This window comes from Anopheles nili, chromosome X (assembly GCF_943737925.1).
Source record: "Anopheles nili chromosome X, idAnoNiliSN_F5_01, whole genome shotgun sequence".
Lineage (NCBI taxonomy): Eukaryota > Metazoa > Arthropoda > Insecta > Diptera > Culicidae > Anopheles > Anopheles nili.
This window is the reverse complement of record NC_071293.1, coordinates 10,313,282-10,331,503: the sequence shown is the minus strand read 5'-3', so window position 1 is coordinate 10,331,503 and position 18,222 is coordinate 10,313,282. Positions and strand designations below refer to the sequence as shown.

General features: G+C 51.6%; 1 protein-coding gene across 1 annotated transcript; it reads left to right on the top strand.

Annotated features, from left to right (window-relative positions):
- Positions 1–13,835: 13,835 nt before the first annotated feature.
- LOC128728948 (antigen 5 like allergen Cul n 1-like) lies at positions 13,836–14,597 on the top strand. The gene has a single exon (XM_053822599.1). The coding sequence runs from the start codon at positions 13,836–13,838 to the stop codon at positions 14,595–14,597; it is 762 nt and encodes a 253-aa protein (XP_053678574.1).
- The last annotated feature ends 3,625 nt before the right edge of the window (positions 14,598–18,222 follow it).

Genomic DNA, 18,222 nt, shown 5'->3' with positions numbered 1-18,222 from the left:
GCAACACTAGGTCAGCGAACTGGACACGCGATCTTTTGGGAGATTAATTTGCCCTCTCTCGGTGGGGTTTGAGCGTGGCAGTGGGTGCAGAGGGGAGAGCGAAGCGGGGGAACGGGGGAACGGGGGGGCGGACGGTGGCAGAAGGTTTCTAAGGTGCAGGAAGCAACTGTCGAGCCTTCATCAAATACACCCACAAACCGGTGGCTGGTGCGACATTCTCGATCACGGCTCGATCAATGCTACACCGTCGGTTGCATACATGCAGGCGCACTGACGTTCGTCCTGCGATCGCTTTTGCCCCCAACCAGCACAGTGTTTCTCGTTGGGTCCCTAACCGTGCGGGGTTGCTTCGGTCAACACCTGCTCGCGACACACAGCAACAAGCAGCACACAAAACACTCGGAAAATGCACCACTACACGAGCAAACGGTTGACGTTCGACGTTCGACGACGGCAAAGAGTCCCGGCGAGGGCGCCTTTTATTTTATTTATTTTTTTGATTGTCGTGATCGCCGTGGGTTTCGAGGTTTTCCGGCAAAATTGCGCCAGCGGCTGCGTAGTGGTACGAACGTGCGACAGCCTGGCAGCGCTGGTGACAGTCGACTGACAGTTGGATCGCCGGGTTTTCCCGACGCGCCGAATACGCAGCCCTCCCTTGGTGGGCTGGCCTAATAGGAGCGGTGGTGGTGCGCGCGTGCTCACAAGCCACGCCCAGCCATCATGTTTGTGCGTATGTGTTCATCAGCCTGGTGGTGGAAAATCCACCCGTAAGCACTGGTCGCTTTTCCACGCCGTCTTGTGCCCTTTCGGGGGGGGTTGTCTTTCTCGCTCGCACTTTCAGCGTGCAAGCGAGCGGATCTGTGCAGCTGAGAGAGAGAGAGAGAGACAGCGAAGGTGCACGAGTGAGATGGAGCAAAAAGAAAAAAAAAGCACAAAACGTGCGGAAAAGCGGCCGTTAGTACAAGATGCCCGGATTTGCTGCCATAATTTCTGTGGCGACCTAAGTGCTGTTATTTTACTCACCCCCCCCCCCTCCGCGCAGCAACCAGTTTTCCGCACACACAACCCCCAAACAGCCCTTCCTGCCCCCCTCTGCTTACGCTCCGTGGAAGAGCAAAATGTCTACATCATATTAAGCACAATAAGTAATTAAAATATGTACGCTTCTCTTAAAAGATTACTCCCTCTTCTTTCACTCTCTCGCCCGCCTGCTTGTCGTGCCCGCTCCCTCGCGACCAGTCACGATTCGGTGCGCTTTGCTAATGGGTTTCCTGCTCTCCCTTTTACCACCCCACCCCACCAAAAACCCCCTTTGGAGTCCGTTGAACGATCGCTAAAGGCTGCCGAATTGCTTAGGAATTTCACTAATTCAATGAGTGATAATAGCGCAGCGCAAATCGCAGTAATCGATCGCTCTCCTGCTCTCGCTTCCACTTTTCCGCAGCTCTTCGGGGGGAGCGGGACGCTTTCCCATTTTCCGGAAGGAAATGGCTTCCCATTTTCCGCTTGTCGGTGGGGCGTTTTTTCCCCCCCCCCGGTGTACCATTTTGCTTTGTTCCAATCGTGGCATTAAGCTCGCGTAGTTTGATCGTTTAGTTATCGTGCCTCCCAGGGGGTGGGATTCCTTACTGGGAGGGGTGGGGAAAAAGCAAAGCACAAGGGTGGTTTTGTTTCTCATCCTTCTCTTCCCCTGCGACAAAGCTTTCGTGTTATCGCAAAAATGGCAAAACGTTGCCAAACATGGTGTGGCGATTTTTCTTCGCAGCTTTTTATCTCCCTTGTGAAGGGAAATTTTCCACGCTTTTCCAACAACGCGAACGTCCCGCGGGCGAAGGTGAAAGCACGCGTGCGAGCGTATTTTTAGCGTTGTTTTCCAATTTGTACACCATTTTTTTTTCTGCCACCCTTCGACCACGGTCGCTTTTCCCGGGGGGCAGTTTTTCCTTGCCCTTACAATTTTCCCAACCACCAACGGGCACGAAGGCTGCTGCGGGCGGCCATCGCCACCGCAAAGGGCAGCAAAATGGGAAGCCCGTTTTCCTTCCCCAGGCCAAAGCCTGCGGTGAGCACTCAATCGGAAAATAGCTTCCCGGTGCTTGGAGCGTTCCGCTTGCAGCCCGCCGCTCCACAAGCAGGACGCAAACGTGACGCCTTCTTTCGTCCTTTACGGAAGGGTGGAGAAGGAAGAAGCATACCGGCGAAGGGTTGTTGTGGAGCCAGCCTTATTTTCGGTAAATCAACACCCGCCGTGCTCGCGTGCACGGTTTGGTGAAAGTCAAATAAGAAAATCACCCCCCCCCCCCCCGCCCCTTGCCATGTAGAGTCCTTTTGGTTGGGGTTTGTGGAAGGGGGCCGGAAGGGAAGCGGAGGTATGGAAAACCAGGAAAAATCGTCAGTGGTCCTGGTGGAAGCTTCCGAATCCCGTTCTTCGCGAACCGAAACGCTCGCGTCGCTTTTCCGGGAGTTTTCCAGCATCGTTTCGTGCTTTTCCCCACCACCGCCCTCTTCAGGCCTCTCCACCACGCGGATAAGCACGCGGATAAATGGCACAAATCCGTTACCGGACGCACCGAGCCTTGCGCTTCCGTCATCGAGTCCGGTCCGGAAAATGGGGTCCGACTCCTCGAACCGGCGCGATAAACGGTTCACCGTTTGGTGGTTGGAGGGTGGACGCAATTTTCCGCATCCCGCGTTCTCGCAATGGAAGGGAAACTCACCCTCCCCCCCTCACGTCGCCCTTTCCCCTCTGTAGGCCGCCTCAAACGCCCCGCGGAAGTGTTTCTCTCCTAATTTCGATTGACTATTAACTTCTGCCCAGCTCCTTCGCTTTCTTCGTACCCTTCGGTCGTCTCACAGCTTGCCGGAAGCGCTTTAGAGGCTCTGCCGGTGCGAGTCGAATTTTCCGACAATTTTCCCAACCCTCAGCATCACTCAGGCACACGTCCTTTCTCTCTCTCTCACTCTAGCGCACGTGCAGCAGGCTAACGAAGCGTCAAGGATGGGCTTTCTGGTTGTGTTAGTGTGAGCCATTCCGTCAAGGGGTACCGAGAGGTTGGTGCTTTAAGTGGAAGGGTGGGGGGGGGGGGTTGAAAAGCGCATCCTTTTCTCGCCCATCACCCACAAAGCGAGTGAAAGTACACATGTTTTCCATCGGAAAATGCCAAAACGCTGATAACCACGCCCATTGGGAAAATCCCTGAACCAATCGTGGCGTTTCCATCGAAACACCACGCAGCTGTACGGGAGCAAGTGGAGACGATGGAGCTCGGATTGGGTCTCTCTCTCTCTCTCTCTCTCTCTCGCTTAGCAGCAAGCGTATCCTTACGCACACTCGCGTCCATGTTGCGGGCGCAATTTGCTGTGAATCGAATGCATGTAATCGTTTAAAGCTTCATAACGCTGGGCAGAGGGTGTGTGTGTGTGTGTGTGTCACGAGGGGGTCATGAGGATTGCAGGGTCGTTGAGAGGGGGGAGGGGGGGGGGAGGTGGTAAAGGATACCAAAATTTCCCGCAGCCATTGCCGACGGAAAGCCGGCTGTAGCTTTCTCTGCACTCGAACGATTCCGACCGGCCGATTTAATACAATCAAATCCCGTTTTCTCCAAGACCTCCCGTCTTCCATCCACTCCCCCTCCCTCTCCCACCATTTTCCTCTTCTGCACCTCATTTGCGTGCGTGCGTGTGAGTGAACGCAAACCACCAGAGCAGGACGAAAGCATTCGGTGTCGCTTAATTTGTGGTAAATGTTGCTCGGCTCGGCTCCGTTTTCTTTTGCCGCCACTTGCGAACCCAAGGAAACACATTTTACAACCCTCCGCTCTTCGCTCCCCTCACACATCACACCTTTTTTGGCCACCCCGTCACCGGCCACCCCACCGTCCAGTCCATCCGTACCCAGCCGTCGGGCGCCGGGTCTGATCAAAATTAATTTAGTAAGCCCAATTTGCTAAATTATTCACCATTGCGGCTGCGCCCCTTCTCGCCCTTGCCCTCACAAACCCTCTCCTCTCCCACTCCTACCCACCGTCCCTTCAACCGCGCCCAGCTGTGCGCTAATTAATCCGTTAGACAAATAGACGATCGTACGCCGGTCGAAGGAGCAAGCCGAGGGGATCACGAGAAAGGAGCGGGGAAAGGGGGCTGCACGGTGGGATGGAGGGATCGCGCACCCTGTGTGTGTGTGTGAGAGAGAGTTTGTGTGCATGAGGTTTGGTTTTAATTGCCGAAGGTCCTCCGGTGGAGAATTAATTGGCGGGCCCGTTTTCATTTCACGTTTATGCCTTCAGGGTGCAGGAGTTGTGGGTGGTTGGAGGGCGAGTGGCGAAGGTGAGGGGCTGCGTCCGCCTCGGCCTCGCCACTTGATCGTGTCTTAATCTTAATGCGACGCGGCGAGCAAAACGGTAATCAATCCCGCCACCGTAATGGCTTCCGAACAGCCGCGCGAATGTTAATTAAGGGCGCAATTTGTTCGCTCCGCGGCCCGCCAAAGGGCTCCCACGCGTTCTGGGGGTGGTTTTTGACGATGGGAAAGGTGCGGAGGGTGCGCGCAGGAACGAAAGCCGTCTGAAGATTTTCCATTTGGTTTTTGATACAAAAAACGCGTGGGTTTGCACGATCGATTGGTGTATACATGCACGGGTTCAATACTTAAAGCACTACAAACCAACCGTTACGAAGTGGTGTCCTTATTTAGATGGTTCAATTTATGAACTCCCTTCATGCCCCCCCCCCCCTCGATAGCATCCTAAATCCTCCACGCCGTGTCCTGATTGCAGCAGCTCGTGTGCCATTTTCCTCGCAAAAATGGACGATCAAAGGACCTCCATCGTCCTGGCCAATCGCTAGCGAATGAGTGATTGTAAAATTGGTTTATCGGTTAAATATAAAACTCCCGCATTCCAGGTTAAGCGAGAAGGGGGCTCAGGAAAGGTGAGGCTAGGGGAGCCACGAGTCCTGACGGGCAGGTTTTATGCAGCGCTCTCATGTTCGCGAGCAACACACGCTCCGGCTGACCTGCGCACGGGCATGTCTCGATCCCCAACCCCAGCCGACAGTTTAAAATGGAGTATCACCCTCCGCTCTCCACCATTCCACTACCTCTCTCTCTCCCACGAGTGTTTTTTTCTGAACACTTTTCTGCTCGCCCCACCCGACGCGTACAAAATATATATCTGTGTGTATATATATCCTGCCATTTAGTTTTATATCGGCCGTGAATGATGCCGGGTTGGACGACCGGCAGAACGATGGGTGATGGGGAGGGAATTCGACGGCATTATCACCCACCCCCCACCACCACCACCACGCGGCACCCTCTTTCTATCTCACTTTTCGCTTTCTCCATTGCGCAAACCCCCAGCATCAACAGGATCCTCGTCGTGGGTTTCATCGTCGCCATTACTTACTTTTCCACAAAGCAATTTAGTCTAGATTCAAATTAAGATAAACGTATAAGGATATTAAAACATAATATGATATTTTTCGCAGATAAACCTCCCCCGTTCCGGGCTCGGTCGCTCGAGTGCAAGGACATGCGGCTTAGAGCGGGCACGTGACGGTGCTTCACGAGGACCAGCAGGGTGCAAAAAGGGACACAATGAAAGCGATGCGGCCCGTGTCCTGGCGGGCACAGTGGGACGTTGGGTTGGCATAATGGTAACGATGGTTTTTCCCGAGATTTATTTCAAAAAAAGGAGGCCTGGAAATATGTCAGTTGTTGAACGTCATTTTTGTGGTCTCACTGTCTTGCTTTTCTAGCTCAAAAAAGGACGAAAAGACACCGGTCGGGGTAGCTTAAAGGAAGCCATTTTCCGTTGGCAATTTTACCGCCCAGACCCTCGCAAAAAGCCCACTGTGCTTGCGGGCTGGAAGAGTGGCGATGCGGTGACAGCACACTTGACACAGACACTGGTCTACCAGCTTCCACACCAGCGTCAGGACCTTCTCCCTGGCTGCCTTGCAACCCGACCCGATGCCAACCGATTCAATTTCACCCGCCCGAGAAGTCCTTTTTGCGTCCTGCCGGCGCTCCACCCGCCCCATTTATTATGCGCTCGGTTTCACCACTTTGGCATGTGCTTTCTTTTTACATTTTATTTGCCATTCCTTACAGGGAAGCCGCAGGATCGGTGGCAGAAAAGGACGACGCTTGAAATGGGGGAAACAAATTAATGTTTTGGGCGCAATCACAGCCGCTCGGGAAAAGGTCCGGTTTGATGGAGGGCAGTTTAATAATTTGTTTTTTTTTTTCTCTTTTTGGTGAGAAACTTAAACTGCTCGCACAGATCCGCGAAGAGATGTTAGGGGTCGTTTAAAAAAATCCAAATATCGCTTAATTCTAGCTTGCTAAATAAACGCACGTGAAGTCCAACTGCGTGCTGGAATTATTTGCCAGTAAAATAATAGCCCCACGGTGACTTGTTTGCGAAGGACCTCATTTCACACGCCTTAAGCACACGTCCTAAGCACACACACACACTCGGAAATACGTGCGTGTTCGTAAACGGAAGAAAATCCTCCCGAAACCGGTGTCCAATTTAGCCTCTCACTGACCGATTACGGAAAATCCGGCTTAAAATCCCTCTGGGAAACGGGTTTGCTTAGGCGAAAACGGTCGAACCAACCGAAGCGTCAAATATCAGTCGCGCTAGCTTTGATGCCCGCCAAAAAAAAGGCCCAGCGTAGATCGACAACTCTTTCAGGACACCCAATCCGACACCCAATATCCACGAAGGCCCGCTGACAAACGCGCGCCTGTTACCAACTTTGTCGCAGCGACAGAAACCCGCATCTCATTAGGGAACCCGCGCAGGGCTGAAAGGAACCATTTATTAAAAACAAATTGGACATACTAATTAAATTTTATCATCCCCCCCAAAAACCCCGGGACACCGTGCGCTGCTTGTCGGTTCACGCCTCCATTCGTACTTCTGGCACTCCGCACCAGTCTTGCCGTCTTGCGAGATGATGTTTTCACGCTTCACTGGCAGCGACATATAAAGCGCAAACGAGCTCCGGCGCGTCACGGTTCCGCGGCTTTCCCTTCAAACACACACGCACATGTTTGCTTTTCATTTTTCCCCCGAGCGAGCGAACGCGCGCTCGCGTGTGTGTGGAGAATCGGCTAAGCAAGCGTTAACGATTTCTCGCTTTCGTCGGTCCTCGTTGATTGCCTTTTTCTCGCGGTTTTTTTCCCCGCTGGGGTGAGTGGGGGAAAGTATGGGAAAACACTCGGTTGAGGGGGGGGGGGTGCAAAGAGGTGCCGCATATTGGGTGCTGGAGAATTTTAATGTCTTCCGATTGTACGCACGCCGAGGAAATGAACTCAAACCTCGCTGTCTTTGAGCCGAGGGAATTTGAATTTTAATGCATTTGATACGTTGAATGTATTTCCAAGCATTTGTAAGAAGTATTGTGGTCCTTTTCCTGCACAATCTTCATCCACCAGACGCTCAACATCAGCCCGAAATCGGTTCCTTCTTGTGAGGAGTGAAATTCCGCCTGGATGTATGCAAACGAGCTGCTTCACACAACGCACGATCGCGCGTGGTTCCTTTGTGTGGCCCTTTTTTTCCATTTTCATGCCCCGAAAATGCACCGATCGAGCCGCATCAAGTGTGAGCCCAACTAATGAGCTAACACCGACGCTCGCACACCAGGCAATAAATAAATGACTTGCTTAATGATGTCACCGGAACGGCTCGGTAGGTGCCGGGGTTTATTACCGCCGGTTTATTACTTCCAATCGGTTTTTCTCGGCCCTGGTGGGTGGGCTGGGTCGGGTCCCAAAAACAGGGGCCCACTTCCGGGGCTGCCCGAGTCATGGGTAATAACTTTCGGTGCTTCCCGAGGTGACGGCCCTTTTCTTTGACAGCATCCTCAATATTTTCCACCGCCCGCGGGGTTGAAAGGTGGAACGAAATGGGGATTTTTCCTCTTGCCGTTGTTCGCTTTCCCGAAGTGCTTTCTTTTCCCGGCCAACGGGATTTTTCCTCACGTGAGATGAACCTTCTCATTCTTTTTCTATGCTTCTTCAAAACGTGTGCGTACCATCTGCTCAGGATCTAGTTTCGTGAGAAAGCGGTATGTCCTTTTTGGTAACATTATTTAACCCAAATGACTAATCAAAGATCGATTTTAATTGTGTCTAAACATTAGATTGGATATGTAAAGTAATTCGTAAACTTTTGAAAATGATACCTGTATTTTTCCAACACAAAAAAGTTACAATCGCCCTAGACCGGGATTCGAACTCCCTTCCCACGTGTGCTCAAATCCGCACGTTTACCTATTGCTCCGTTACAGAATAAATCCCCATTGGGAAGTAATGTTAAACCGTGTTGGTCACTCTTCGCGACGATTACATCTAAACGATACGATAAAGATCAATTGCCCTGTTTATACACCCCTACCGTTCTGCTGCAATCACCCGCCACCAGAAACTCAAACAAACAAAACCTCGGCAACATTTCATTCACGCGTTTTTCCGCGCCCGTTCAGCACTGCCTCCCCACATGCCAGTTCCGTAAGCTTGTTTCATTCGCCGAAGCAAAAAAAAAAAGAGCAACAAATTCCCCGATGAGACCAATCGGGGGGCGTCGGGTGATCAATTATGCACGCGGGCCTGCGATTTTTTCCGGATCCTTGCATCCCCGGGACCCCGTGGCTTCGAGTTTTTATTTGCTGCTTACCGGTTTGATTTGTTGATGCGTTCGATTGCCTGGCCAATGTTGCCTTGGCCAGGCCAGTGGAGAGCTGCCTTTTTGGGCGGGGTGTTGGTGAAAAAAAAACCCACCCCAAATGTGAGCAAAGAAAGCGAACTGAGGAAAGAAAAAAAAGCACATAAACGAGTGCCGGAATCGGAAACAAAACCTCCACCGACCGGGGTGGAAGGCAAACAAGCGCCTCAGGCTGCCGAACCAGGCCAGGACCTGATGGCTGATGCCTGGTTTTTATTGTTAATTTTTCCCTCCACACGGCCACGGCCTGTTTGCTTGTTTGCCCGTGTGTGGGTGGGTATTTCTTTTTTTTTTTGCTTCCTTTTCCAGGCGCGGTTTTTTTCTCTCTCCCTCCCACTGTGTGGTGGAATGGCGAAGTAGAATCCCTGAACCACCCCATCGGCGACTTAGCGAGCGGCACTTCTTCGGCGCGCTGATTGCAATCCACACCCAACCACACGTACACCAAAGCACACACACACACGCACACATGCCTGTATACACACGTGGGGAGCATTTTCGCTTCGGCATCAAAAATTCAGCACGCTCACGCGTGTAGATTGCGAAATAAATATTTAATAATGCACTTCGCCGTCGCATGTGGAAGCCGCCCGAAACCGACCCCGAAAACCGAACTAACCGAGCATTAGCGATGCGATACCGTCTCCTTTCAGGTTCCCCGGCTGCCAGGCTAGGCTTGGGTAGCAGATGTTGCGCCAATGCTCCGACCATCAAGGCCCCGCAAGCAAGGTAGCGCAACAGCGACGTCGATAAAATGTGTGGCAGTGGCAACAACCCGACAACACAACACAACCGGCCAGAACCGCAAGGATTTGCTCCCCCACGCTAGCCCATCCTTTTTGGGCCCCTTTCCGTGCATGGTGAGGCGAGCGAGGGCGGCGAAGGTGATGATGGTGCTAACGGGTAACGACTGGTGTGCTGGTTGGCTACAGTGATGGCTGCAAATACCGCACCACTTGATGGAGAAGGCTTATCGAGAGGTGTTTGAGAGCTGGAGCTACAGTTGATAGATCGAGAGAGAGGGGGAGAGAGAGAGAGAGAGAGTAAGAGAGAGAAAAAGAGCTAGAGAGTGGGCTTATCTGCACTTAGGGAAGAGAAGATGTTATAGTTAATGTTCTTCCTTTATAGGAATAGCTCTTCCTTCATAGGGTGTTGGGAGTTTGCTTTTCGTTTTGTACACCTTTCTTTCACTTATCTACAATAAGAGAACATTAACATCTGATCTGATCACCACTCCATCGGTGAGAAGTTCACTAAATACCGAATGAAGAACGTGGGTTTGTGAGCGAATCACGTGGAAATAATCAGCCTATTTTGACAGCTCCTGATGTCAAACAATGCAACACCTTCTTGCCGTGAGTTTGCTTTTGGACATCACTGTACGTGCCAACTGCTGCTGGAACCTGCTGCACCCACCGGGTAGAATGTAAAAAGGGGGAGTTTGCCACAAACCACGGCGTAAAAGTTTTCGCGTAACATTTTCATGAGAGCATCCCGCGGTTGGGCACGGGACGCGTCCTGGCAGGACGTTTTATTTTTCGCTTTTCTTTCTCTTTCTCTCTCTCTCACACACACACAGCACATATCCTTGGTTCTCCGAGGCTCCTGACCCTCAACCCATCGACCCGTTGGGGGTGCTTGTTTTATTTAGTTTTTGTCCCAACGTCAGCAACGTCAAAAAAGGCAAAAAAAGACGCTTCACTCATCTCTTGAGGTGACATTTCAAACGAGCTCACCAAGTGGAGTGCAATGAATTCGCGCACAGCACGTCGAACCGCTTAGAACCACCATTCTACTTCTGCACACGTTCCAGACTTTTGCTTCTTCAGCGCAACCCAAGAAACCCCAGAGCTCAGGGGAAAATATTCCATTAGCTAGCCAATTTCGGTCGCGCGCTTCACGTAAATGGGAAATCCAAACCCACACGACTTCCGCTTCCAATCACCCCTCCAGCCACTCTCCATCATCCACCACCACCCCCTCCCCCCACTCCCGCCACCTTCTTCCCACCTCACCGCTCCAACGGTTTACGGCCATAATTTACGATCAAACCGTGCGATCGATTAAGCGTAAAAGTAAATAGTTGCTTTTCTCAGCCCTCGGAGCCAATCCGTCTTCCGCCGCGGAGACGCTGCGAGTTTATAAATATTTCACTTCGCTTGGTTTTATTTCACGTAGCTGTTGGTATTTTTTTTTTGTCGTTTGCCGGTGCTTCTTCTGCGAGTCACTTTTTCGGTCGGAGGCCACGTTTCATCTTGCCCGACTTCGCGCCGGATCGTTGCCCGTTAATAATGCGCTGAGAGAGAGAGAGAGAAAGAGAGAGAAAGAGAGGCTGGGCAAACTCCGAAGGGATAATCAGCTATTTACATCAGTCGCAATAAATCACATAAATCAAGACACTCTCGCAGTCATCAGCGAGTAGCGTGGAAGGAGGTTTGGGTGAGGCTAGAAATTAAACCAAAAGAAAGAGAGATAAAGAAAGAGAGAGAGAGAGAGTGAGAGAGGAAGATGGACGGATGATTGGATGACGGGTGCAAAAGGACCGCCGAAAATGGGTCCCTTCGCAGGGGCTGGAAAGAAATCCGGGCCCCGCCAACACATGTTTCGGAAATTACATCCTGCATGCTGCGAAAGAGGCAAAGGTTAGGAAGGGGTGGGTGTGGCAGAGTGCGGCGTGACATCAAGTGTATGTGGCCTCGCCGAAGCCGCCGCCGCCGACGCACTATGGAAGTTCTACAGTAGCCAATTTGACTGTACGCCTCTGACAGGTCGAGCTGACAGGTTCAACGGGCGTACTGAGCACTTCTGAGACTTTCGGAACCTGAATCCTTGGGTAGAAAGGGCCTTGGGTAATGTGTCCCACCCATTTTGACCAGCACACCCGCCCACTGTGCCGCCTTTTCGAGGGCGAGAGGGCTCGGTGGCGGAGAAATGCGTAATTTGTTTTCGCTTAATTAAAATTAGCTCTCGGATGTGTCACCTCATCATGCGAGGGTTCGCCGAGGGTTCTCGCGCGCGCGCTCGTACATCTCCATCTATCAAAGATTCTGACAGCACCCGGCGAACCGTTTTGTTGCGTCTGGCCTATCGGTATTAGTGCGGGAATGCGCCTGGATGTCGGGGAGTGTCTCCAGAGCAGCTCGACACCGGGCTCTTTTGCTCATGTGCCTTAGATTCTGAATAGATCCTCGACAACTCACGAGTTGACGTTGGACCTTTGTAGATTTGGCAAGATCCTGGACACCTTTCCGTAGAGGTGTAGGAGTAGGTTTCAAGCTCCCAGCACGCAATTGGTGTATTCTCCGAGATCATACATGATGCTGAAGACCAGAGGTTCTACCAAAACGCGGACCTCTCTGACACCAGCCACAGAAATTGCGATCGCTGGGTGATCCCGAAAATGACAAACTACCACTGTCAGCCCATTTATTCCGTCCTAATGAGCAAAAATGTTCCCTCTCATCAATCATTCGCGGTTACCCCGTTTTCGCGCTGCATTTCCCAGGACCCCAAAAGGACCGTACCCTGGTTCGGGCTAATCGTCGAGGACCAACTGAGCAGCAGCAGTACGCATCCACGAACGCCTCGGCAACGTCTCTCGGTGTATACTGTCAGGCTAGAGCGCTTACGAGGGGGTAATTAATCGATTGCGGTGCTGATGGGGCATAAAATATAAACACTTTTCTACGCCTCTGCCGGTGGCACATTAAGTGTGCGAAAAGACGACGATTGTGAGGAGGAAGAAAGCAAAAAATGGCGCGCGAATGAGGACGGAGAAAGAGGGCCTATTTTTGGTGCCACTTGGCTGGTGTTTTATTGCTTCCACTCTGCTTGGTGTGCAGTTGTTCGGGAACTACCTCCTGAGATCAAGCGCAAGCGTCCTCTGCAGCGTCTTTATTCTCAGCGTTATGTGCTGTGTGACGTTGCATTATGATTTAATTTATAATCGTTATCCACTTCGCGATCACGCCATCGAACTCCAGCAGTTCTAGGTTCTCATTGTCACGCCACAAAAGCGCCTTTTATGCCCGTTCAAAACCGAACCCAAAACCTGCTCCTATTTGAACTTTTACTGTCCACCCGTGAGTGTGATTCTTCGCACTAGGGGATTTTTTTTTCGGGACGGAGTTTTTTTTATTGCCTTCGACGTGGCAATTCTCCCCCAAAGAAAAACCCGAACACAACGCAATTCGTAGGGCAAACATCTCTCCTCACCGGGGCCTGTTTGCGAAGCATTTATCGTTCGGCCGTCCGCACAAAAACGCGATCTCTGTCGCTAGGCCGGCTTTTGATGCTAATTTTCGGCCGAAACCTCCGAAGGGCTCGCATTATGCCGGCCGTTGATCTCGCGAGGCCGGATGTATGGATGGCGCGAGATGCTTGGTGTTTGGTGGGGAGAGTGGGGGTTTTTGTTGCCCTCACACGCCCTGTTTGAGAAGACAGTTCATCGTCCTACGCGAAACCTGCCGATCCAGGTCCAGGTGTTCAGATTCATCCTTACGCGTGCAGACGGGTGACAGAGAAGGAGACCACCCGGCAGCGTTTTGCTCAAAAAAGAAGCAACAAAGGCAACGAGCGAGAATGAACTATTAGAAATGTCAATGTTGAACTTCTCGATCGACGGTGGCAGTGATTTGTGGGAGATGTGTGGGGGTGATGGGTGATGGGTGGACCTTTCTATGCGAATGCCAGCTGCATCGGTTAACGCGCCACCTAACGGAGAATAGCCAAACCAAAACCTCCAAATGACACCTGTCTTGAGGTGTCATCGTCCTGTACCAGAAGATCCAGCAGCCCAGCAGACGATCCGAGCTGACCTTGAGCGGGTGGTGTCCGGGACGCGAACAGGCCCGACCACCCAACCCAAAAACCAAGCGGTTAATTCGTCACCCAGGTGGAACGGGGCGCGCGCGCGCGCGCTCACCAAGAACCGGTTCCCAGGCGGAGTCCCGCTGACTGTGGGATCCGGTTTCGAAAAGGCTCCAAGCGTGCGTTGGTGCGACGTCTCAGCTCAGTTGATGCCGGTACGTGCAGCCCGACGCAACCCAGTTGCGACCTAGTTCGCCTCCATCCTCCCACCTATCTGTCACGTGCGAGATGACACCGCTCCAGCTGGTGCCCGTCTGGGTGCTGTTCGCGGTGTACCTGGTGCCACGCGGTCTCGCCGCTGACTACTACTGCAATCCACGGTTCTGCCCGTCTGGTGACGCGCACATCGGGTGTTACGCGCAGCTACCTTTCGGCGGTTCCTGTCTGGGTCTACAACCGCAGGTGATCGAGATGACGACCGCACGGAAATCGCAGATCCTCGAGCAGCACAACCGTCAGCGTCAACGGCTAGCTATTGGAGCTCTGCCAGGGTACGCCACAGCCTACAGGATGCCCCAGCTGTACTGGGACGATGAGCTGCAGTACCTGGCGGAGGCGAACGCACGTTCCTGTGTGTATGGGCACGATCGGTGCCGGAACACTGTCGCTTACCCGCGGGCTGGTCAGAACATCGCCATCATCCGGCACTTTGGGCTGAACGTGACACAGGAGCAGGTGTACAGGTTCATCATCGATCACTGGTACAATGAGTATCCGCTTGCGGGCAGCTTTGTCGATGCGTATCCCACGGACTACGTTGGGCCAGATTTTGCGCACTTTACGCAGATCATCAATGATCGCGCGGTTCGGATGGCGTGTGGGATGACGACCTGGCGGACCTGGAAGTATGGGTACGTCTGGACGAATGACTACCTGGTGTGCAACTACGCGTACTCCAACGTTCTCGGGGAGCAAACCTACACGAAAGGGCCAACGGCAGGTGGTTGCCCGAATAGCAGAAGTCCCAACTACCCTGGGCTATGTTTGTGAGACGACGCGCTTCTGTGGAGCACTTGTTTGGCGAAGTCATTAGGACACTTCATCGACGGCCCGTGGACAAGTGTGTGAATGCGTGCGTATGCCTGTTCATTCATTCATTCATGGCGAGCGGAAAACGACCGTTTGTTTATAATAAAATCCACCCTATCTCTCTCTCTCTATCGCACGCAAAGGTTGCGCTATCGATTTCCGCATTTGCATACTGCCTCAATTATGCTAATCCGAAGATCCGTCTCGCTTAACACTGCTGATGCTGAACGGTTTATTTTATCTTGGGAAGCTTCACACAGTTTGGCGAAATCTTGGCGCTAGTGTGCCGGCGAAAGCTTTCTTCGCTTTCGCTGCTCGACACAGCAGTGCGATACTCGATTTGTGCTGTTATACGAACTGTTATACACACTGCCAGCGCCATATAGTGGGAGAATGATTCTCCAGAAGAAAGCAACGCTCTGCTGCAACGTGTTAGTCGAGCAATGTCCATTCAAACGGGCAGTTGAGTATGATTGCTGTCGTAAGCGAACGAAATCGCTTCAAAGCTGTACTACGGAAAAGCTGTATCAGCTTCCGTGAAGCTCTATCCATTTTCCAGCACAGTTTTCCCATTAGAGCTTGAACGAGACATGCGCACTCTTAGAAACTGTGACTAGGAGACGTCTAGGGTGGATTGTTGGTATGGTTAGGGGAAATGTAGCCCAACATTCGGATTCGTTTGACTCAGGGGAAGGGAGACCGTGAGCAAACCTTTAAACACCATATTTAATCCTTTGGTCATTTGAAACCAGAAACAGATTGTGAACGGGTGTGTTGTTTAAATACTGCGTCGAATTTCTCGAATATTGCCCATTTCAAATGAGTGCGAAATTCGCTCAATCAAACTCCCCTTTTTAGCCTGAAGGATCACATAAAAGTACACAAAAGTACAGCCAAATCGCGTTTTAAGAGCGTATGAATTTCAACTTTAGTCCAACAAAACCGGATACCCTTCAAGTGCACGATTAGACGAACAAAAATGACAAATTGCTTTGATGTAAAATACACGCCGCAGCCGGGAAGCGAATAGCTTATCAATTCGGCTACTTCCAAAATAAAATAAAATTATGGCATGAAAAGCACTGCTGTGGAATTGCAGCACAGTTTCAGCACATAAAAAAACAACCCACGAAGCAAACTGGATCGAAGTATCGATTCGGATGCGCCGCAATTATCCACCGATTGACTACAATCAGCTACATTAGCCGTATCCGATGAGCTTTAAACGCTCCCGCACGCACACACACACACACTCGCGCGCGCGTGATGCAAACCGGAAAGCCGATTAGAGCCCCCTTTTCCCTCCTCATCCCTCCGACCACCCCTTTCATCGACAAAGAAGGCCCGAGGGCTGCGAAGGTCAAATGTCGCCTCGGGAGCCTCCCCGAGAGTGGTCCTGCTCCGGCCGCCATGTTGATTTCCTTTTTTTTTTCGCTTGCCGTTCACAGAGCAATGGCGGAAGTTGAGTGAAGGTGTGACGAGACGAGAGAGATGGAGAGGCTGGGAGAGGGCGGTTCGCCCCCGGGGCCCTGAGCGGCGCCTCACATTACGCGGATTATTGTGCGCGCGAGCAGATTGCTGTAATTTGCCGACACCTCGCTGGAAGGGTCCTGTCAGGACGCGAGCTCAGGACCCCTGGCGGAGGCATCGGTGTCGGTCGGCAGGAAGTGCGACTGGGGGTGCCACGGGGCTGGTGTCGGGTTGCGGAGATGTAAAAGGACGGCCCTGTGGCAGGACGGGCTCACACCTCGGCAAAGGACCTCCTGGAGGTCCGCTGGAGGAGACCGCCTGTAATGTAATTACACTCGACAATACCAAACCGGGTGTATGTTTGTGTTTATTTGTACCTCCACTTCCACCACCACTAGGGTGAACCGAGATCGCAACCCTTCGGCGGTGGTTCTGGCGTTATTATTTGCGACTTCCCGCGCCATGATACCGGGGTCTTTGCCAGGTCTCGATTGGGTCTGGAAGCGTCTGGGAACTACGGGGTTTGAGAATTTGCCTCGAGGCAGTCACGGTTCGATTGAAATTTGGCACCGGATTCGGATGTTCAGCCCCTGAAGTGGAGAAGCTTGGTGAGGCTGCGGGGAATGGTTTTATCGGTCGTGTTGGGAATACCGGGAACGAGCAGCGACGGAGCATGCTAGAGCGCTATGCGGTGTCTGACAATTCTAAGAATGTCGCAAAGGTGTGGTAGAGCTTTTCGAGGATACACTTCTTCATGTTGTGGAATTTAGCATAGGACTTAAAGCTGCAGATATATAATAGTGAGTTAGTATGGAGTCTTTGAAAAACTGAGCTTGTTTTATCAAGCCATTTGCTGTCATCTCGTAATATCTTGGTAGTAGATATATAGCAAAAGCATATCTGGAAGGTATTTCGAATCAAAATGCGCAAGGAAATATTATTGATTATAATGGAATAAGTCAGAATGTTTTCGATAAGCTACAACTCTTTCTTTTTAGGGATTGTTCATCTATACGTTTCATCTAATACGTTTCTCAGTTATGGAAACTATCTACACGTTATTCAGCTATTGACAGGAATGTCATCAAACGACTACTAAACGTCATTTAAGTGTTTACTTCAGCAGCTAGTAAACAGTGATGTGAAAAGCAAAATAATCGTTTCTTTTCTTCGTGTATCGCCTCTTCACCTTCATGTCACGCAACAGGCAACCTCCAGAAGCCCTTTTCTCGCCTTCAAGACATTCTTCCACCCACCCCATGTGTATGTAAATAAACGCTACCGAAATTAAAGAACTTCAGACGCGAGTGATGCGAATTCCAGAGCGCCATAGCGCGGAAACGATCGTGGAAAGAATGTCCTGCGATGAAACGCCACGGTAACGATCTGCAAACGAGCCTAAAACGTCCAGCTGGATGAGCCCTAGGCCCTTCTTCGGTCGATGGTCACCTTCACGGTCGGGACTATCAAACGGCATCCACTCGGTGATGGGCTGATGGGCCACTAATTTGAATAATATTTTGATTATATCGCCCCGATAAGCGGCCTGCGATGAATAACGAGCTCAAAACTGTGCGCCCCGGGGATAAAACGATCATCCGGTGCGTGAGCGAGATGGCGAATGCTGCTGCTCACCCTTCGGATGGTGATATCCCTTTTTTTTTTGTTATTTTCGTCGAGTCGCTGTTGTTATTGCTGTTTAATTCATCAAACGCATCACGCTGCACTGCGGGACTGCTCTTTACGTGCGTTTTCTCTCTCTCTCTCCCTCTCATCTTTTATTATTATTACCTTTTTATGTTTTGCCTGCGCATTTTCGCTTTTGTGGCGCTTCTTCGCCGTCCTAGAAGCCGGGGGTGGATGGGTTGATTCCCGCGAAGTCCTTTATCCGATTGCCATACGTGCCATAGCGCCAGCTGGTGGCGTAAGGGAACGCGAAAAAAAGGACGCAGGGAACGAGAGAGTGAGAGAGAGAGAGAGCTTTGATCCGCTCCCGTGCCCATTTCCATCTTTCCCCCGTTCAATAAATCATCGTCCGCGTTTTCTTACCATTCCGGTGTGCGCATTCATTTCAGCGCAAGGACACGGGCGGGGTGATGAGCAGGAAGGGGGACGC

Bases quoted from the DNA above. Each gene is read 5' to 3' on its own strand.
- LOC128728948 (XM_053822599.1), top strand. From the start codon at position 13,836: ATGACACCGCTCCAGCTGGTGCCCGTCTGGGTGCTGTTCGCGGTGTAC.